General features: G+C 31.7%; 1 protein-coding gene across 26 annotated transcripts in view; it reads left to right on the top strand.

The window, feature by feature from the left end:
* Positions 1–23,700, top strand: part of LOC148612838 (disabled homolog 2-interacting protein-like) — a 119,092-nt gene that overhangs the window by 51,710 nt on the left and 43,682 nt on the right. For 13 of the 26 annotated variants that reach the window (XM_088594614.1, XM_088594613.1, XM_088594627.1 and 10 more), the window contains 4 exons: positions 3,778–3,890; positions 9,201–9,313; positions 17,872–17,982; positions 20,216–20,260. In XM_088594614.1, coding sequence (XP_088450740.1) covers positions 3,778–3,890; positions 9,201–9,313; positions 17,872–17,982; positions 20,216–20,260 — 382 coding nt within the window. Of the gene's footprint in view, positions 1–3,777; positions 3,891–9,200; positions 9,314–11,330; positions 11,624–12,480; positions 12,500–15,571; positions 15,719–17,871; positions 17,983–19,365; positions 19,509–20,215; positions 20,261–21,229; positions 21,376–23,700 lie in introns of those variants that run through there. The other 13 variants (XM_088594616.1, XM_088594617.1, XM_088594633.1 and 10 more) reach the window with 11 other exon arrangements.

Here is a 23,700-nt window from a genome sequence, read left to right as displayed (position 1 = left end):
CACTTTTTTTTTACAGAGTGAAAATTGTTAAATATTTTCATTCAAAGTGCTTGACAATTTGAAGGCCTAGGTTTTGGTTGGGCAGCTAAAATATATACAGCACGTTTTGTACGCCTGCATGTCTAGACTGGACATAGTATGGTATACCAAAAATGCTGCCACCAATTTTTGTGAAGCTTTGGTGAATATTTACAAATGTAATGCTTGAATTTGAAAAATGTTTTAAAGAATTCTGTAGTAGAAGTGACAATTTTAACCACTGTGCCAGTCTTACATGCCATGTAGTAGAAGTGACAATTTTAACCACTGTGCCATTCTTACATACCATGGAATATGTTGTTTCATTTCAGTTGGATGTTGTCTTGGTTAGATGTAACTCATTCAGAACTTTTTTCTGTCAGGTTTTGAATACATATTTTTTTTCATACCTGGTTGATTTTTTTGGGGGGTGAAGGAGTTATTTCTCTTTAATTTATTCCTGCCTTGGGTTTAGTTGTATATAGATTCTCCTTCAATCTCGAGGGGATTTCAAAATTTCTCCGAGATAGTTAAATTTTTTATTTAAACCCACTTGCTTGTGGGTTAAATCTAAAATTTAAGCATTGAGAGTGGAGAAATCTTGTAATCTCCAAGAGCATTTGAGGAAAATCTGTTTGTCCCATGAAATCTTTAGAAAACTTGGAAATGTTAAATGGCGGGAACACTTTCACAGAAATTTAATCATTACTTGGTGGTTAAAAAGTCATGTGCATTTTCAATCACCCACTTAGAATTTGGGAAAAAAAAACATTATCTAAGGGAAAAGGAGAGCTCCTAGAGATTAAAGCTTATTAAAGTTGTCCCATACATTGCTCAATTTGCGATGAAGAAAATTTGGAAGAAATTGTTTTAAATAAAGATATGTCCTTTCTTTATTTGTCTGCGATGAATTCTAATATTGTGGAATTTTCTGCATTAGCTATTTGATATTTTCATAATTTTGAACTTATCTGTTAATATGTGTACCCTAGAAGGTATACCATAGACCAGCAGCACCTTGCATTTTTTTTTTTTTTTTTCAATTTTTGGGTGTGTTCTACCAATAATTTTATTGTGAACCTAAGATCTATAAAAGGTGTGTTATATTGACAGAAGAAATACTTGCGATCATTGCAAAACCACAAGTTACCGACCTACTGCATGTACATGTATTTGTTATATTGACAGCAGAATTACTTGCAATCATTGCTAAACCACAAGTTACCGGCCTACTGCATGTACATGTATTACTTTACTAGTCTACTGCACTTACTTCCGAACTTTACTTTTATATAACCACTACTGACTTTAGAACTGTACAGGAGTTAGACTTACAGTGTTTTGAGCAGGAACTACAAGATAGACTGAGAAACAGTTAAAATTGATTAAAGTAAACTATTTTACTGCAGTTGATGCAGTGATTTTTATGTAGTCTATTCTTATCCACTATTTTGGGATTTTTACATTGGTGACTGACAAAATATTTGGTGAAAGTCATATCTTCTTAATACAGAAGAATTTAGACATAGTGTCTATGACCTTCCTTTTGTTGGAAAATGATCCTGATATTCAAAATACTGGAACCTTGCTCCTGATGGAAAACCATTCCTATAGATATGGTACCTCTGCCCCAAATGCTAATGGGAAATGGTTTTTATAGACATAGTATCTTGAACCTGATAAAAATGATTCATATAGACATTAGACATACCAGTAGTACCTGGAGCCTTTTTCCTGAATTTGGTTCTTACAGTAAGTTGGTCTGATGGAAAATGGTCCCTTTAGACATGCCATAAGGCCGGTTATTTTTGCGGGTGCAATATTTGAGTTTTTTGTAGTATTTGGGTCCTTTTTCCAAAAAATGGTCCCAACGTTAAGAAAGACTTTGGCATAAATTGTCATTTTATGATACCATTTCTAATTTCTACCAAGTCAATTAATCACCACTACAAATGTTAGGTCTACTCCTGCCTCATACCTTGTACCCAACTTGTATATTATCATTTGTTACCTGTCAAAGATTCTCTTCTAGAACTCTGATTCCCCTCTGTCCCCTATCTAAAAGTACTCAATATTGCATTCTCAGGGTCTATAGCTTCTGTCATATACTTGTGATCACCATGGAGTTTTACCAGTCAAACCTCTTTAAGGCAAAAATGTTAGAGTTATCTGAGGTTGGAGTCATCAGAGGTCAAATAAACCTGGAAATTATTGACAATTTGTTGTCTTGCATTTAACTTCCCTTAACCAGAATACTTTGATCAGATCATGATGTTTTGTGCAATGTATCAGAAAAAATTTTGGTGTGCTGTATATCAATTAGATTTTGAATACTGAGTGACATCTGCAGGAAAAATTCTTTTTTTTTCTTTTTCTTTTTCTTTTCTTTTCTTTTCTTTATTTATTTTTTTCCTTCCGAAATGTTTTAGAACACATAACATGTTGCTTTGTAATTGTCATTACTTCCATAAAATTTCAGACTCACTTGAGAGACGAATGTAGTCGTTGAATTACTTCAGTTGCTATTGTCTGTTTGGCGTGTAGTTCAATGTTCAGATTTCATTTTAACAAATAAAATGTATCAATATTTTTTTATGATCATCAAAATACTGATATCACTGTTGATGTGAATTTCAAAGTGTGATCAAATTCGTTCCTTTAACTACACAAGCTATTTTGTATTAATACACAATTGTCATAGAGGTGTCAACAAGTGTTTACATAAGCCATGCTAAACTTTGTAAAAACAAACTGCTAAACATTGTAAAAACAAACTTTAGTCATGGTTTGTAACAAAGCAATCAGTTTTATCACTAATTAGTCAACTTTGATACATCAAAGTTAATTAACTTTGAAGACATATTGAGAGGACTGGTTGGAAACCTCAAGTTATCCGAGGTTTCGATTCATCTGAATTCAAGTCATCACAGGTAAAATTGTATTTTTTTTCTCCATCAGAACCCTTGTTAAAAAAATTAGGAATCATGAAGGTAGAAACAAGGAGTAAATATCACAAATACCTATTAATCTATAAATCACTGCATGGGGAAGCACCAAGCTACATATCAGAAAAGTTTAACTATGTTTCAAGAAACAAACCTTATTCACTAAGAAATGCTGAACAAGGAAATTTGATAATCCCAAATATTAAAACTGAACTTTTCAGACATTCATTCATACATTCTGGGTCTGTCTTGTGGAATAAGTTACCCAAACATTTACGTAATCAAGCCACTGACAACTCATTCAAAATCATTCTAAAGAAGTACCTTAACACTTTTGAATAGAGTATCTTAAAAGAGAAAATTGTTGCTGCTTACACTTTTTTTAAAATGTTCTATATTGTATTATCTTAAAGTGATTTGGTATTGTCAAATCAGCTTTTGTTTTTGTGTGGTGTTGTTTATTTTTAATTTCTAGTAGATATAGTTTTTGTGTGTGAGGGCCTGAGGGAAGATTAGCTTGTAAACTAACTGTGTAACCCTCTTGAAATAAAGATTTTATTATTATTATTGTTATTATTGGATTATGGGGAGTTTTTACAGAACTGCCAAATGAGTTTGAGTTATGCAAGATTTCGACTTCAGAGTTTGACACATCGAGGTTTGACTGTACTGATATATGAACTAAACTTAGACTGTCACTGACTGGCATGGGTATATAAGAGACCTATTGATGAGTATTCTTTCTTGAATTTCAGTAATATTTTCCCTAACTTTTCATCAGAATATTAAATAGAAATAATCTTTTCCTCTCCAGATGCCTCTTATGAGAAGATTCCCAATGAACGTAGAGGCAGTGTTCCTTTAGTCCCAACTATTAACCAACAAGAAAGTATGGATACTTCGTCTTCCACACCGTCCAGAATTGCTGTAAGTATAATTTTATAGTTAATGTAATTTTATCAAAGAATTCAGATTGAACAATTGGGTGAATAGCTGACACTCTATTAAATGAATTCAGACTGAACAATTCAATGAATAGTTAACACTATCTCTTAAAGGAATTCAGACTGAACAGTTCAATGAATAGGTAAAACTATCTCTTAAAGGAATTCAGACTGAACATTTCAATGAATAGTTAACACTATCTTAAATGAAATCAGACTGAACAGTTCAATGAATAGGTAACACTATCTCTTAAAGGAATTCAGACTGAACAGTTCAGTGATTAGGTAACACTATCTTTTAAATGAATTCAGACTGAACAGTTCAATGAATAGGTAACACCATCTCTTAAATGAATTCAGACTGAAAGTCATTTTTTATGCAAGGTCTGGCATAATGTATCTTTATTTCTGTTGTACAGATCTCTATAATTTGAACTGCTGCAATTTAGAAGGAAACAAATATTCCTTACAAAAACAATGATTAAATTGGTTTGTAAGTCCCATTCATGATGCATGCGTCAATATAGGAATCTAATAAATGACGGGAAAGCTGACTTCATTTCTAAATTCTTTCACAAGAAAGATAACTCTACTCACTAGCACTGATATTTACTTTTGCATTATCTCCCCTTGCTCATTAGGTTAAAAAATCATCAATGTTGAAATGACAAATTGTTTAGATTTCAAGATTAGATTTTAACTATTTGACATCATGGCATTTTGAATTAAACAGAAGTAATTCAGGTACACATTACCCCTAGCCAGGTGTTTGGTTGTCTTGAGGAAACAGTCACAATATCAATTATCTTTGACAATGTTCCAGATTTTGGCATAGTCAAAATAGTTCCCTATGCTGACTGTACTGAATCATCCACCCTTTGAATTGTGGTCACAAAATAGGGAATCCCAACTTCTTAGTCAATGCCTTACCACAATTTCTTTACTACATGTTAATGTGCCATATTTTAATTCATTGTCCAATACTGGAAGGAACATACCTGAAATGAAGGTTTGTTATTCATAGATTTAGAAATAGTAGCCAGCCCGCCAGCCCAAGACTGGCTATTGTTTAGCAAGGCTGGCTAATTTTAGCAAAAATCTATATAGCCATATAGTAAATATATTGTAAAATTGTATTAAGGACTGGGTAGAATTTGAGTGAATTTCCTACCCTGTATTCATGTGTAGTTAATAATGGAAGTAGCTTTATATGATGTTGTTTAGGAGGGGTTGCTGTCAGTACTCCTCTTCAATTTAATCAGTTCTTACCTCTTCCTGATTTTTTTGTAGTATTTGAACTGGGTAAAATGATAAAATGGCTTAATTGGGGTGCAAATCACTAAAATAGATGCAGTACACCACATTAATAACAAAGATGTTTAATTACTTTGACATGCCTCATGTCCTCAGAACTTGGTGTAATATATCTCATTTGTTCAATATTTTTTTAACATAACCAACATAAATTTTCTTTTCCATTGGGCTATAGAACCCAGAGCTATATAGGCTAAAAACCACTAATTCCACTTTCCATAGGCTTCTATGCTAATTTCACAATATTCAATGGCTTCTCTGGACTTTACCTTAACTTTAACCTGCAGAGGACTATATATCAGCATGATTCTACATATGTCAGCTCACAATCCTCAGAATGGCATGTGGGGTTAGCAGACTTGCAGTGCAGTACTGGTCACTGGAAGTGAAGGGTCTATAAATAGCATGGGAAATCCCAGTGTTTTCACAAGATAGGGGTATACTTAAAAATCATTATGGAGATTAGGCTTCACATCACAAGAAGCAAAATGCACCTATAAAATGTACAGAAATGTTTTTCCTTTCAGAAACCGTTTAATTTTTTTAAATAAGATGAGAACTTTTTCCACAGCACTATGAGGAACAGGGGTAATTTCTGCGTAGGACTATTTTTGCGTACGTTCCAAATGCTCATTGGTTGAATTAGTGGTCTGTAACCTAAAGATGTCCTGTTGTAGCAAATTGCTATTCTAGTGCTATTCTTTCACTAATTAAATTCTTTTCCACTGTTGCTTGATACCCTGTGGAATTTCTCACCCTCTCAAAATTACATACCAGTTGATTTTCAAATGCCTAAACTAATGGTTGGCATTCCTACTTTTATATAAAAATGTTTAAGTGCTGTATCAAAAAACACCAATAATTTTTATTTTTGTCTTTTAGAATATGATATATAAAGATATTGATTGTATAATCAATGTACTTCCATATTTTCACCACCTCAAACAAGTCCATTCAAGCTAATTTGAAATGTTAGAATTAAGTTTAAAGTTACCCTAAAATTGAATTTTTATGAATGAGGAAACTCATTAATTGACATTCAAAAAGCAATATTTGTTTTTAAGTGATTTTTGTGGTAGCAAATATCAATTTAGGTTTGATTTTATTTCAGATTTTATATTTTAATAGTCCTGCTGTTTATACAGGTGTTTCGTATCAGGTTGTTCCTGAAAAAATAAAGAAAAATATGAGTCAATTTTTTTGTCTGTATATTTACCTATACATTTAATATTTAACTTCTTCATAAAATTAAAGATATTTTATTAAGAAAGGTCATGAAATTCCTTCAAGGTTGTTAACTGTTAGAAGTTCTATAATTTGTTACCTCCGATTATGAAAATAAATGAATTAGGAAGGACATTAAAATCTGTTAATGTGAATATACAAAATAATTGGTTATAAATTACTTTTTCAATTACCTAATTCTATAATAAAGTAGTATGAGATATCAATTTAATCAATTAGAATCTTATGGAGCAGTGCACACTAATAGCTTAGAATGCATGATTCAAGCTACATTATTGACCTAAATGTTGATCGCAATTTTTTGTTTGTGGTTTTCCAGTTTTTATTCCTTTTTAAAATGGTATGAATCATATTTCTGTTAAAAGGTATACTTATTATACTAGAAATTTTAATATTTATGTGGTGGCTCAGAGTCTATTGTCATTAAAAGTCACAAATCAACCACAAAGTCAGTTTGACCTATATTATTTCATTTTTTTTCACATATAGAACTATATTAGTCCTATTTAGTGGGTTTTTAGATGCAATATTTAGATAAAGACTTTTGTTAAATATAATAAAGAAAGGTATGATTCAAGATGACTGTAATACTGAAAGTTATTTGAGGTTTTTGCCAACATACCCATATATCCATATCATTGTAGACAGATCAATTATAGTTAGATAAGCAATTGTTCCAAAAATCCAAAAGAAAACAAGCACAAAAACATGACAAGTTTAACTTACATAGGGAATCTTAAATTAGTATTCATCATTTCTTGTTGCTGTTTTCAGATTCATTTTCTGAAATGATTTGGTCTTGAAATTTTCACAAGATAGTAGTGGTAAATGTTCTGGGAAGTGTTGTTTCTAGAAAAGCAGAGGACACTTACCCTACCAGTGCACCAGGTCTATGCTCCCAGTTTGTAGTGGAGTCTGGGTTGCTTATTTACATTTGTTTCTTTGTACTTGTTATTTGTTTTTTTCATGTTTTTTTTATGTGTTTGACAATTTTCAATGTCTAGTTTTTATCCTTAGACTATGTTCCTTTTTATTACAACTTTATTTTATTGGCTAAATCCTGGTTCCCTTGATTTCCCCTTCAGAGGAAATTTTATCAAATTTAGGTTCAATCTTAAGTAGTACAAATGTTTTTCACTTAATGCTTTATAATGCAATGAATGCTTAATACTGAGGAGTAATCAAGTTTTCAGTCTATAGTAAGAAACACTGTCATGTAAACCTTTAGGAAAGAATTATGTCATCAAAGGACTGAATGTCCTAAAAAAACAAAAACAAAAAACCCAAACCTTTGGAAAGACTGCTATACATTATATTAGTTAACAAAATTTAATCACTAAATACATTTGAATGAACAAAAATGTTAAAATTGATATTCGCAGATACCAGTATTAATTATCAGCCCTTCTTTCAAGTCTCTCAGATACTGAGGATTTTAAAAGTGAAATACAAGGTTTAAAATGCCTTGGATTCTAAAGACAATTTTCACATGTCAATACACACTGATTTTTAGGAAACATCATTTTATGAGTAAAACAGTCCTTTGCTTTTGTAGATTTTCTTCTATTAAGTAAAATGGCAATTAAGCTGAATCCCTTTCCCTACAGGCCACGTCTACTTTGTATCTGTGATTAGCAACTGGTACTTGAATCATTTTAATCAGCTTTTTACATATTCAGAATATGATAAGGGAAGCAATACTTCATTGCAACACTTGAAGTTTCAAATCAGATATTGAAACTTCTCTGAAAGAACAGAGGTATTAGTTGTGCAAACTTTTGTAAAAGCAATATATTGATTGCCTTATAACAAAATTTGTCTAGGCAAAGATAAACCCACGCATATTTGATTGAATTTATATTGCAACATAAGTAAAGCAGGGAACAGCTGTTAACACTGATTTACAAAAAACTTAGATTTGAGGATAGTTTTCGAAAGGATAAGGATTGTGAATTTTTCAAGGTCTCTGTAAGTCTTTTTTGACATTTTAAGCTCTCTTGGTAGAATAAGGTCCTGTTTGGTTTGTTTGTTTGTTTGTTGGGGTTTAACGTCCGAGCAGCAATATTTCAGTTATATTCAGACGATGGTTCCATGGTAACATGGTTTGATATTGCTTTGCAACCCATTGGTGGTGAGAGGCTTTTGTGATGTGTATATGTCTGTCTGTCTGTCACAAGATATATATACAAGAATTGCTATTTATCCTCAAATGGTTACATTGAAATAGAGTAGTCACAGGTTTATTGAAGATTTACTTTAATCAGACATGCACGGTGATTTCAGATCAGTCTTGTTAATTTGTTGTATTGTACTCTACATGGTGTGAAAGTACTGCTGACATAGTTTAAATGATGCATAACAATTTCATTATTTTGAGTCATCTTGATTTGTGTTTTTCACCAATGCATTCTTGTACATTTAAAAGGGAATTTCAAAATTACCTCCCCCTTTCAAAGATTTGTACCTTTTACCCAAGTCCTAAATTCTGGTCGGAAAAACTTGTTGTAATCAATGTGTATGTATTTGAACTTTCAAAGAACTTGATAAAGGCTTTACATACAGGTATTTTGTTGGCAAATACCAAGACCCATTTTCTTACACCTAGGTTTTGTCAGTCTTAAAACAAAGCATCTTGACACTGAGATTTAATCACTCAAGTACCTTGTTCAGCATTTTTTAACCTTAAAATATTTTAATACAAAGAAAAAACTGAATTTTTTTACTTTGTTTGCAGAATTTCTTCATTCGGAAAGGCTTTAAAGGGAATTTAAAGCGGACAAAAAGTGTTACAAAACTTGAGAAAGTGGACAGAAAGAGGGCAGCTTCCAATATCTCAGACCATGAATCGTAAGTATTATCTATGTTGTCTTGTTTGGAAAGTCTTAGATTGAGTATGGAAAGCGCAGGATTGTCATCACTGGAACCTTGATATTTCTACCATAATATGTGATCAGATCTCTCACAATAATTTTGCTTCAGGGGAATTTTTTTTTTTATGAATGGTGATGCAACTGTTGTTTGATTTTTTAAGCTTTAGGATCTCAGGATTCATAGAATAGTTATTATCTGTGTGATAGATTGGTGAAATTTCAGGGAATAACAGCTTAGAATTTCCTGGAATAGTTGTCTTACTTTATGTGAACTTACATACTACAAGTTTTAGGAATGTTTGATAGATGAAGTTACACACATTGTGATTCTGTGTTTTTCTTAAACCATTTCATACTAAAGCAGGAGGGTGAAAGATAGATATTGAATATCATAGGAATTGCGCATAAGTGATGTAAGGGCTCTGAAAGAATGGTTCATAACGTCTCTGTCAGAAATGATGTACGTAATGTACAAGTGATTGTTTTGAACTTTATTTTAATGCAGGAGTAGAGTTGTTGATCTAGAAAGTCTTGAATATTCTTGCTAGAACATAGTGGTGCATTATCACTAAGTAGTTACTTTGGTTACAAATAGCTCTAAGTCCTAAAACCCCATTACACCACAGTTAATCTCTGGTTATTTTCTAAAATCATCAAGTGTCTCATTTGTGTTAAAATGAAGAAGGGTATGTTTTTAAGACATTTAAAAGTACTGATGCTGAGAACGGCATCAAATTACCTACTTATCCATACTAATATTTAGATCCTTTCTACTGTTATGTATGACTCTGCAAAATAATGGTGGAAACTAGTATCAGTGTTGGTTTACTGAATAATTTGTTCAACATGACCTTTACAACTCACGATCAACTGTCTTGCCAAATCACTTATAATAAATTTTTTGTTACCTTGTTTTCCTGTAATTTATAATAATTATTATCTATAAACATTCGCCTGTGGTTTTGGACAATTGTTTCTGTATATAACAACAACAATGGGATACTTATATGTAAACTGTGGTTTATACTGTACATCAATATTGGTTGTTAATTGTGAGAAAGGAATTTTTATATAGGGAAAGTGTCATTTGCTGTAAAAATTGGGCTGAAATTTTCATTATTGTTGGTGAACCTCTTACTTGACCTTTTTCTATGCAACAAACAGGGTTGAGTCAGGTTATTATTTTGTGCCACTTCCGTCTATTCAGTGGCAAGTACAGGGGGTTCAAGTTATAGGGGCTGGAATCTGTCCTTTTGGAAAATTTACTGTTGTAAATTTTCTGTTGGAAAATTTACCATGCTAAATTTGTAAAAATTTTGACAATAAATGAGTAAATAATAGCATGCAACCCCCTCTCCCTTTTTTAAAATATCAGGATCTGCACATGTTTTGTATAAGTTTTATTGAATAGAATTCAGTAGTTTTTCTTTCGGTGTTGCATTTTTTTCTTCTAAAAGCATTTAAATGTGACTTATTTGTTGTGTCATATGTTATCAGAAATGGGCATGTGCCACTATTTCTTGTTTTTCATCAAGTGGCTAATACCAAGTGTACCACACAGTAGACTCCAAGTCTCTCTGAGGTATTGTTTTTGTCCAGTTGTATATACATATATAAACTAATACCATTGACTGAAGTCGTATATATATGATATAATTCTAATATGGACAGGAAGATGAAACATTTTGCAAGTAAAATTAAACAACAGGATCCTGATCAGGGAGATTAGTGTAAAAATAAGAAAAAAATTAAAAATTGTATCCTGATTCAACTATCTATTTAACTTATTTACTTACTAACATTGATTGCGCAGTAAGAACTAAATTTTTCTGGTTGTGTGTATTTGTGTCAGTTGATTTTCCATGTAGAAAAGTGAATTTTATTATATTGTTGGATTTAAAAGAATACCGGTAGTGTTTGGAAAGATTTAGCCTTGTATACTATTGTTGATATTGCTGCTCGGACGTTAAACCCAAACAATCAATCAATTAATCAACTATTGTTGGAAAATGGTGAGAAAAAAATTTCCCTATTGCTTTGGACGAAACAGATCTGCTAAAAGTTTTAAAAGGCTTGAGGAGTCTCCTCTTAACAGGAGAAACTCTAAAAGGAGATTATCAGTAACTCCTGCTAGCCCAACTAGTCCGAAAAGGAGAAACTCTGTGGTATACTTACGGAAGAATTCTCTCCCAAGAAAACATACTCATGTGAGGACCACTTGGTTTCAGTTTAGACAAAATCAGTCTTATATATCATGGACCATTGCACAGCATAGGCTGGCTCAAAGGTAATACAATGCTTAAGTAAATGTATTGCAGTTTTAAGACAGTGAAACCTCTGAAAATTGACTTCATTTTAACATTTTTTTAAAATGTATTAAACCTGTTGTTTTGTATATTTTACACAAAAATATAAATATATATCTGGAAATATAAGTTAACAGAACATGTAGCAATGTTATTTAAAACCTTTCGAATTCATCATTTTTTTTTTTTTTATGAATTCATTGTGCTATTTGCTGTATTAAATAATGAGACTGCTAGAATATTGTCAAATATGGATGTCTCAGTGATTAGGCATTGGTGGATCTAGGGCCCAGGAGGGTGCAGGGGGTTTGGACCTTTCCCTTTTATTGGAAAATGTTATCAATTGACAATAATGGCAAATAATGTACTAGTACCCCTTCTTTTCAAAGTGACTGCATCGGCCTCTGTTAGGTCTTATTATTGACAGTTGGGAGAAAACTGGTATTTCATAGTTTCAGTTTTGTTAGTACATGCATTTAAATCTCCAAATTGACCCAATTTTATGTCACCCCTAATAATCTTAGTTGGGACAACCAGTACACCCCAGATAGTTCAAATAGAAGATACCATTCTACCAAGAGTAGGGGACTGGGGTTAAAATCCATGATAGTGATGAAAATATTGTTGGCCACTGATCACTAATTGATAATTAGTTGTGTGTGACATGATATTTGCCAGTACATGATAATTAACCTGTGATATTGAAAGTAACACCATACCTGAAATATGAACATGGGTTTTGGGGTAAGTTCATTATCTGTGTCATCCTGTCTTGTTGACATATTTGTGCTGATAGAAGGAGGAAGAACTTAGTATATTCAATGACATTGGATTTTTTGCTGGAATATTTCAAAATGGTAAATACCATACTTTTGATATGAAACCGTCAACTGTCTAAAATTTACTCATATTCTGTTCATTTGTTTTCGCAAGATTTAAAGATTTTCTTATTTCAAATAAATGGGATTTGAAATATTCTCCTATATTGAGGGTGTACTGATAAGTGGTGGGTTGGTTGAAATTTTTATATTAATCTATGGTCCGCACAATTAAAACGACTAAAAACAAAACACATTCATTGTACAGATGTTTAGTTATAGTACCTATCAATTACTGTAGAATTACTTGTGAAACAGTCCTTTATTCAGTGAGTTCTACGATTATATCTGTTACTGCATAGTTCTATACGAGTAAGAGCCCTGTCTTCAGCAAGCTTTATCCGTAACTGCAGATCTCCTTAAGTTGAAGCACTGTTTTTTTTTCTTCAGTAAACCCTTAAACCCTATTGATTACTGCAAGTGTTAATCATAGCACTTTCAACTGTCAGCCTAGGCTGCTAACCATATCTGCTGAATTCATTGACCCATTACTGCAAGTTTTTATCATAGCACTTTATTCTGTCAGCTCGGTTATTTTTCTTTAGGATAGATTTTTTTTTAAACCTAGCTGAAGCCTAGACAAGGAATGTACTATCAAACAAATCTGATAAAATACATGTCTAAATGATGGGATGATAATTTAACTTTAAGTTCTATTAATGATATACCATGGAAGTATAGTACTGCAGAAGAAATGATAAAAATTTATGAAGCATTTTGTTGCATCATTTATACCCTTAGGAATTATGAAAAACTGTATTATCTTAAATTCTTCATAAGTTTATATTGTAGTTAATGAATAGTTGCTAGGCTACTTCAAAAGAAAGATATGTAATTCAAGGGAGATAAACCTTTTGAAATTATGAATATTTTTTATGTCGAGCAGATGTGTAGGGTAATAAATCATTGGATCAGTTGTACAAATGTTATTGTTATAAAATGAATGACATCTTCTATTATGTTGTCTGTCTTTGTTATGGAAGTGTGTCAGGAGTGTGCAGTTGAATGCATTAGCAGCTGTATTGGAAATTAGGTCAAATAAAAGATTACTTCTGTTGTATAGTTAAGGACATGATTTGTTTTGGATTGAACAAAACAGAAAATAAGAGGAGAACAATAAACCTGTAGATTTTTAAATTGAAGTTCAAATATCTTTATATACATTGTATACCACTTGTGTCAATCAATTTTCCCTTTACAAATTTTAAGAAGTTTTTATATTCAACAGTGAAAACAAAAATGGCAAATAATGTACTAGTACCCCTTCTTTTCAAAGTGACTGGATCTGCCTCTGTTAGGACTTATTATTGCCAGTTGGGAGAAAATTGGTATTTCATAGTTTCAGTTTTGCTAGTACATGCATTTAAATCTCCAAATTGACCCAATTTTATGTCATCCTTAATAATCTTAGTTGGGACAACCAGTACACCCCAAATAGTTTGAATAGAAGATACCATTCTACCAAGAGTAGGGGACTGGGGTTAAAATCCATGATAGTGATGAAAATATTGTTGGCCACTGATTGACTAATTGATAATTAGTTGTGTGTGACATGATATTTGCCAGTACATGATAATTAACCTGTGATTTACCTGAAAGTAACACCATACCTGAAATATGAACATGGGTTTTGGGGTAAGTTCATTATCTGTGTCATCCTGTCTCGTTGACATATTTTTATAGTTAATAGTTTATAGTTTTTATATTCAACAGTAAAAAAAAAGTGACATTTTTCTCCTAATTTATGGTTTCTATGGCATGAAGTAATATTTTATACTTTTTAAAGTTGCATCTTTCTTACTGTCTTACATGTATTGTAGACAAGGAGTTACACATGATGTATAAAATCAAAGTCAGTATGAAATATTTGTTGATGTAAACTTGAATGGTTTGCTAATAGAAATTTTCTCAGCAGTGTCAGCAGTATATGTTTAGAGTTACTTCCCTTGTCATGGATTCCTGCCTGGTAAAAATACTTCCAACAGATGTTTAACAAGCAATTCTACTTGGCAGAAAATAATTACATCGCCTATCTCCCCTCATGCACATCTGTTCTGATGTAAAATGCATATTATTCCCAGTTTACTGACATTATTTCTCTGAATTCACCAAATAATTGATGGTTGCTCCAAACCAGTATGAGTTTACTTAGCTCTATTTTGAATAAATTTCTTTATATATTTCTTGCCTGTTATAATTGTTTTTACAAAAATTTTTTCTTAGATCAGTTTTTACTAAATTAGTCCTTTAAAAGACTTAACTGACAGGATGTTTTTTTTTTTAAAAAAGAAAATGTCAATTCTCATTATTGTATGAAACTAGGACCATTTATCTTCGTTTTTATGGGATTCAATCTGATGAAAATTAGACCTATCCATTGTTCCATCCAGTCACTGCAACATTCCATTCTACTTTCTGTTCAGATGACCTTTTCAGAATCCTCGGGTCTTTCCCTTTGTATAATGCTTGTATAAAATCATGACAGATGAAATCTGATTGGCTGATAAAAAATTTCATCCAAACAGAAAGTAGATTGGAGTGTTGTTAGATCCTACATGTAGTGACTGAATAGAACAGTTGATAGGTATATAATTTTAATAAGATTAACATTGCTAATGATTTGTCACCACTGCTGCTGATCTTGGTGTGAGTATATATCCAAACTTGTACAAAAAAAAAATCACGTTTGTCAGTAACTAATGTAGGTACCTGATGAAGGAAATTGGTTTCTTCAAGGTTCTCAAATCTTAGATAAAGCAATTGTATCTTTGGAAGATAATAAAAATTATAGAATGACTAATATTATGCTTTACTATTTTGCCCAAGGCTACCAGATAATATCACAGATTAATATACTGGAAAGCCGCATTTCTTCGAAAATTTCTTCATCTGGTCTAAGATGTAAGGGTTGTAACAACTACAGAAAATCTAATAAATAAATAAAAAAAATTAGTCTGTGTTGACTTCATATAGTGTTGTTATGTACATAGGAAACTGATTCAGGTTTCCGATGTGAATTAGACTTCCTGTCATCTGTAAACAGATGTGTACCCATTTCCTGTATTCAGAGTCTGTATACTGTCTGTTATAATCTTGGCAAACGTTTTGTTTTGGTCCAAGTTTCATAGGATAGGAAATGTCACTAAGGCTTTGCAAGTCAGAAATATGTCTAAGTCAAAAACCAAGATGCAGATTAAGGTATGTTTCGTTTGTTTAGCTTTGAAATTTCTATAAAATCTAAGCAAAATAGTAAAGATTACAAATATTAGATTACAAGGAACAAATATTAGTTTCATATTGGGAAATTTTCTTGGAATTTTGCTGTTAGGCCTTAATTCCATGTTTGCCTTTTGTTCCATCCTTCCAACATCTACTTTGTTCATTTATCATGCTGTTTTATAGTCCTCAGACATTCACAGACTTTTTTTTTCAGCATGTCTCTGTTAAGGGGAAAATGTGTTATTTTTTTATGCTGATAAAACGTGTGGAATATGAATGCCAGAGGATGAAATTTTGAAATATTTGCAATTTAACAATTCTTTCATTTTATGGGTATCAATGTCAGAAATGATATGTTCCCTTGAAGGTATATTCATCTTTGAGCTCTCTATGATTAATGCCATCTGTCATCCATGTACTAGGGTGCATGATTTTTGGTCACGTAACAAAATGATTTGAGAAACCAAACTTTGACAAGCATGCATTATGGAACAATAGGAGGAACCAGTTAATTACAGGTTAACAAAAACTGAGAGTAAAACACATAGATTTGTATGCTTGACTTACTGATGCTGGAGTAAGGTGTTATCTTCATTGCAACTTAACATGTGTTATTGTTAGGACTATCTATTCTGGTTAACAAGGAGCATCACATAGATAAATAATCAAGGCTGTGGAAGATAATGGTAATAGATAAACTTCTGTTTTTTTTCACAAATTCCTATTGGTGACTTGAAATTGAATTGACATATTTAGGCCATCCTTAAAATGTTCTTGGTTTGTTGTTTATTGATAAATTCACAAAATGTGCCTACTGGTATGCTTTTTAAGAAATTTTATTGTTACTTTTTGTTGGATCTTTTGCCCCTAAAAACAAGAATGAACATAAAAAACAAATGTCCCTTTCCTACCTACATCCAAAGTTTTAATCAAAGTAAAAGAAAAAAAAAAGAAAAAAGGAAATCAATGAGTGTTTAAGGATGGCCTTACATATAATGAGAAAAGTACATACCCTTTAACTCATTTTACTGATGAAAATCTGTAAAATTTAAATGGTCTGAATAAACTTGGCCATTCAAATAAAAATTTTAAGCAACTCTTCATTAATGTCTTTCATTGCATCACATCACACATAAGCATATTGGGTAGTGGGCATCAATGTTTTTGATGTTTAAAGTTCCAGTACTACCTTCGAATGGAAACCAAGTTATTGATTTATGGACTGTGGGGGTGGTTATGCTAATTTTACTGTCTTCAACATGCAACTTCTGTATCCTGATACCCATATTTTTATGTGATAATGGAAAAGTTGCATGCAATATGTTTTATGAATATAAATTTTTGGTTGTTTACGCATTAATATTTGTTTTGTGATTTGAAAGTTGTCTGTGACTTGAATCTTGGACAAAAACAATCATATTTTTATTTCTTTAATGGAATTTGAAAAAAGTAGCACTATTTCCTCAGGCTTCTGAAGAAAACAAGGATGTATCTTGGTAGCTTAAACAACTAAAGTTGAGTATTTTTTTCTGGCTAATGATAGAACAATTGCCAAGTAGTCAAAGTTAATACGGGTACTGAAAGTAAAAAAAAAATATAGTACATTTAGAAATTTAATAAAAAGGTGAAATATTTATCAAAACTCGCCAGTCATGAAGGCTACACTGACATGTGTTTTTTTGTAAGGGTGGAGTTGCTGTTGTTGCCTAATGTCAATGACATGACACAATAGAGACTGTTCAAGCTTACTTTTCCTGGTTGATGTTGCTGCTTTAAGTGGTCTGCAGTAAACAAGGGGCACATTATGGGACAAACTGTACTCACTCCTCTGTAAATGTACTTGTTTTTTTATGTCTCTTTAGGAAGTTGTAATTTACAAAAGTACCTCATAAAATAACTGACACTTCAGACTGAAATATGGACCTCTTAAATGATGTTTATTATTTTCCATGTTTATATTTTGAATGCATGTTTGTCCTAACTGTGCCTCCTTGTACTTTTATTAACCTATTGTGCTTTGATAAATAGTTAGCATACTTTTTAATTTCACATGCTTTGTTACTTTGGTGTTGTTGTTAATTTTTGTTATGCACGTTTGTCTTACACCCGTTTTGTTATTTCTCACTTTTTAGAAGCACATTTGTTGGGTCTTTGAAAAGAACAATGAGTCTTGGAAGGTTGACTCGGAAACGTAACCGCCAGAATCCTGTCTCAGAAGATTTACAAGGATCCAACCAAAGACTGTAAGTGTTTTTAATTTTTGACCTCCTAAATTTGGAATTTTATTTCAATGTTTTTACAACTGGAAAAAATAGGAAGGGTTTGTTAACAGATTTTTTTATAGATTCTGTGGCTTTGTAATCACATATATTTCATGCCTTTTTAAGATTCTTTATTCAAATGATTTGAGGTTTTCTTAATTTCACAGAAATCTAAAACTATGACAAAATTACCTGCAATAAATGTTGAATTTCTTTAATCCAATAGGCTGGAGAAACAACTACAGTACTATTATAATAAATAATCTATTTTTGGGTTGTGATTTGGGATGAAGTTTGGTTTTGTTTTCTGTGCTTGACTTTAGAGTCACAGCGAGTAAAATAGTAAACCTCATGGCTCTTCACTGACTGATATGACTTGCATATTTAACAGGACAATTAACAAGGATATTTACCTATGAGCTATTTCACAGATATTTAAAATCACTGAAAGATTAGAAAGTTCAAGGATGTATACCTAGTGTAAGGGACACAACTCTTAAAAATCATTGGAACGTTTGTATTGAGCATTTTACATCAATGTCATATAAACATCAAAGTAACTTAGATTAATTTCATTCTGTGTCAAACGAAAGCTTGATAGCATTTGGTGAAATTGAATATGATACAAACATATCAATGACTTCATAAGTTATGTCCCTTACCCTAGGTCTACCTCCTTAAATTGCCTCATTAATTATGATCATTGCTACAGAAACCATTTCATTAGATAATAGGTCATTCAATCAAGGGAAGACAATCTCCATCTCCATCCCATGATGTTTATCATTTTCCTTGCTGTAAATAAATAATTGTTTCACTAGGTGTTTACATTTGTAATGACTGGCTCCTTGTTAAAATGTTTGAATTTTGTTGTGTGTATTACTGAGCGTCTTACATGTAGGTTTATTGAAAATATTTCTAGTTCATTTAAGTAACTGCAGATATTTTGTAATAGCTTGGTTATGTTGTACCACTAAGTTCTTGGTTTGTAACTTTAAAAGCACCTGATTTCTTACTGTATGGTGCTTTTGTCACCTTTGAATTGTGGTGTTATTCTGTCAGTTGTAGAAGACTTATCTTTTCTATTTACTGAAATGCATGATAAATCTGTATGAAAGTGTCTTTGAAGTGAGATTTTATGACAAAATGGCATCTTTCTGTACTTCATATGACTTAAAGGTTTATGTAAGAAAATAAAATGTTGCCTGCAGTAAAACTAACAGATGTGAACTTTGTATACAACTGTAAACCCTAAACATTTGTATATATACTGTTATAATTAGGCATCCCCTAAATGATAAATCATCCAAAAAATTGTTTATTCTTTTCTTTCTGAAATCCCACATGTGCTTGGTTAGGATGGTATGCTAATTTTCTGCAAGTGTCTTGGATTTTCACTTGAAATGATTTGGAGTATTTCCAAAGTGTAGTTGTGAAAACAGTATTGTACTGAAAGGTTCATTTTGTTGAAGTGATTTTGAGGGAATAAATCCATCATTTACAATGAGGTCTGTAGCAGTTTTATAGAGTTTTGATATTTCTAAGGCTAGGATATATATATATAAGAGTATCATCCTATAAAGATATCTTTATGTGTAGGGTGATTTACAAAGACTTGGGATAATACTTTGAAATTCATGTTGAACTTGTTTTGTTCTGATAAAAGTATAAGGTCATTTAACCCAGTCAAGCTATTTTAATCAATTTGATTGATTATTCAATACTTGCAACTTAATGACACTTCTGTGTGTTGGTTCAAAATTTGAATTATTAAACAGTCAACTGATGGTGACACAAAATGAAAAAGAGAAAAAATATAGCAACTTTTTTTTCTCTTTTTCCTCTGCAGTGTCTTTCTTGCCCAATTTATTCCGTCAATTTTCAGTGATAATTTAGAAAAAGATTTGTTTTAATAATGCAGCACCCAAATATCTTCAATTGTTGCCTTTAAAAAAAAGAATTGTGATGACATCCTGTAAATATGAAGAGACTTGGTTTTTTTATATGTCTTTATAATCTCATGTTAGTTATGGTATATGCTAAAGTCAATAGAAATCACTCTTTTATATCTTTCCTTTTGCCACTTTACTTCAGAGTATTTCAGTAAACCATTTAATTTCTAACCAGTAGGAAAGCTATTGAATATGTGGTGGTTTTAAAACTCCCTGGCACTGCCAGGTTTGAAGTAATCATTTTCTTTTTATCCCATAAACAGGGTCAGTGATTGTGCCATTGCTGCTCCAGAAAATAAATCCACATGGTATTTAGTCATTTTTCATTTTACATAATCTTGCATGTACATGTATGTAGCTTCCTTCCTGTTATTACACAGTGTGGTTTTGACATTAAGTTTTGTGTGATAATTTGTAGGCATTTAGAACGTTCTGTGTATTTTTTTCTACTTTCTCTACCACATTTAGTAACATCTATCAGAATGCTACCATTTTCAGAAGAAGTTTTGTGGTGGTAGACTGAGTCCGACTATAATATAGTGGTGACAATACCTTAACTTTGGGAACTTGGAACTACTATGATTTTTTATTTTATAAGCAGAATAATACAAAGATGGTCTATGTTGCAGTCTTTTTATTCTTAATTCTCTGGAGTGCAAGTAATTTAAGAAATAAATCAAGGAACTCACATTTTATCATTGTTTTACAATGGACACCATTTATGTTGCAGTGTTTTACCCCAAGAAATAGCTTTTACCATGGCTGTGGTCTAAAGGGCATTGAAACACATATTAGAATATATGATAATTGTAATGATTATCAATAGCATACAAATTATAAAAAAAATAAATGCTCCTGATTTTAGCTATTTATTAGGTACTTCCTATATGATGTGTGTGGACCTGCTGTTCATAGTGATAAGGTCTCAGTATCCAAGATCTTTTGTAATATATACAAATTTGATCTTTTATGGAGAAGTGAGGACAATTGAGGATAGAATATGTTCACATCCTAAGAACCATTTTACTCCAGTGTAGAACAATTTGTCATTCATTGTTGTGCTGAATTCGAATAGTTGCCTCCAAATGAAGATTTATCTCCCATTACCCCAAAAAATGTACAGCCACAGAGGCATAACTGCTTCTGAAAAGATATGTATAATGGTCTTCTTGACATTTTAAGAGCTGTTGCTCAATATATGTAGGTGTACTAGAACAATTATGATTAATTCACACCAATTATAACTTTGTTTGAAGTAGCTGAACACTTTCCAGCAAGCACTGTGTTTTTGTACATCTATGACTGGTACTGATGAGGAAAGAATTATATACATTACATAAACCTATCCTCTAAACTCCCATGTGTTATACACATTGTTCTTGTGTCTAGAGGGCAGGACTATGACTTTCAGCAATATTTACAGGTATTTTACTTTTTATAGAGTATTTTTTTTTTATAAAATAAATCTAAAACTTTAAGAGTGTAATCAAAATAGTACATGTATTTAAAACAAAATTTGGTTTTATTTTATTGAATGGATGGTGATAACATTAACCAGTAAAGACACTGAAACATAGGATTATTCTGGTTTGAACCTGATATGTTGTACACACACCAATTTTCATCCCAGTTTATCCAGTTTGATTACCATTTGTTGGTCAGTGGCTGTTGGTAGGGGTTAGGTTTTTTTTAAATGACCAGCTGACTTTCTTTATGCCATTGTTGTACTGGTTTGCAATGTTTTATCTCTTTCTAGAACTCTTTTTAACAGGAAACATTCCAGATATTATCCATGTATTTAATGTTCATAATCATATACCATATCATTGTCATGTTCCTTGTTATATGCACTGAATGACATGTGGTGCATGTACTTGTACAAGTTAATTGCCATGTAAGCAAAAATTTGACTTAAAAACTTTTAAAGTCACTGATTAGAAAGATTAAGTATGCAAAATGGCAGTGTTGTATTAAAATATGACCTACTTCAGAACAAAAAATATTCAAATTTATCATCCCTTGCAGATTTTTATGAAATGTATTGTCAGATCCATGTTAAGAAGTATTACAGCTCAAACAATGATAATGATCAGAGAATAGAAATTGTATCATCACTACATGATTACCTAACTTATTGATTGAGTAATTGAGAATGAGATTTCAACTTTCTTTCAAATTCTATTGAATTATCTGTTAGAAGTCAAATTTTTTCTTTAATAACTGTCCAGTCATTTGCCTAAGGAAGTTCCTCAGATGATCGTCCTTTAATCAATGGAAAACCAACTTGATCCCCTGAACATCACCATTGTATGCACTGTAATACAAGACTGTTGTGTCTTTCTAGTTCCCAAGTATATATGATTGTATATCAAATAAGTATCTTATACAATCACATTAAGACAGTTATATCATATTATGTTGGACATTTTCCTTTTATATACTTGTATCAAATGTATAATTTGAGAAGTGAATGATCAGTTTTGACTCCTGTTACTGAACCAATGGCTTTGCATTGTCTGAAACTGAACATAAGGGATTGTACGTGATGCATTAGGTCTAGCATTTAGGTTATAGTCTGGATCAGTTATAGTTCATGAAAGACCACTTCAGCTGAAACTTGCACGATATCTGTAATTTCTATTATATGATGGAGTCTTTTAGTCCAAAAGAATATTTGGTAAAATTTGTTTTTGACACCAGGAATAAACTTAAACAGTGTATGGTATGTTATGTTTTATGTTAAAACTGGTATCCTGTTTACTCTTCAGGTTTATAATCAGAACATTGTTGAATTAAAGAGGCTTTAGTACAGTTTATTTTAAGAGAAGACACTCTGGTATTTAGAACTGTGTCTTGTTGAAGTGAAGAGCTTTCTGGTCTAGTAAGTTTTTGAAGTGCAGGTTACTGGGTGCAGAGTGGTGTTAAAGAATAAAGATTTTGTAGTTTTTGTTGGTGTATAGATGTATCTGGAGAAATATGCAATGATGGAAGCAGGTCTAGTAGCTGCTCGACTCTGTCTGTCAGCCCATTTGTCACACTTAGGGTGTACCTTCTTTGTGTAATCAGTAACTCTAAAATTATTGACCAGTAACCAATATTGTTTGATAGATTCAATCATTGTAGTATTCATGTTTCTGGTAAAGTATTTTGGTACTGTCTGTTATTTTTTACATTTTACAGATTTTTGATACAGTGTTGAATTGTACAGATTTTGGATTCATTTATTTGTCAGACTATATAGTTTTCAATTGAATTTGTTCTCTTGTTCGATAATATATTTTGTTACATTATACAAGCTTGAGATACGGAGTAGAGCGTTATCTGATACAGTTTCTGGTTTCATAAGTCTGTTTTTGGAGTAGGAAGTTATTGAATTAAGCTTTATTTTGATAGAAATTGTACTTACAACCAACATGATAAAAGAGTGCTTTTTGACTGACCTTCAAAAATATCAAAAACATAGCTTTTCTCACTTTAAAATTGCTTGTGGGGTATCCATTTTCATGGTTTTCGTGAGTAGGCTAAACACAAAATTTGGTTCCATCGAAAAGGAGATTTTCTTAGATGTGCATACTGAATACCTCCAAAACCACAAATTCAAGAATCCACAAACTTGTGTTTCTTCCCTATTCCATGAATATTGGTATCAATGAATTAAAGTACTTTCACAGTACAATATTGATTTGGTGTATTTTTTTTTTTTTATTAAATGTAAACTTCATAATTGTTGTTTAGTTTTTTAAGGAGC

The sequence above is a fragment of the Perna viridis genome, chromosome 7 (genome assembly GCF_037379345.1).
Source record: "Perna viridis isolate PV_CMFRI_1.1 ecotype Kerala chromosome 7, ASM3737934v1, whole genome shotgun sequence".
Lineage (NCBI taxonomy): Eukaryota > Metazoa > Mollusca > Bivalvia > Mytilida > Mytilidae > Perna > Perna viridis.
This window is presented reverse-complemented; position numbering and strand designations above follow the sequence as displayed.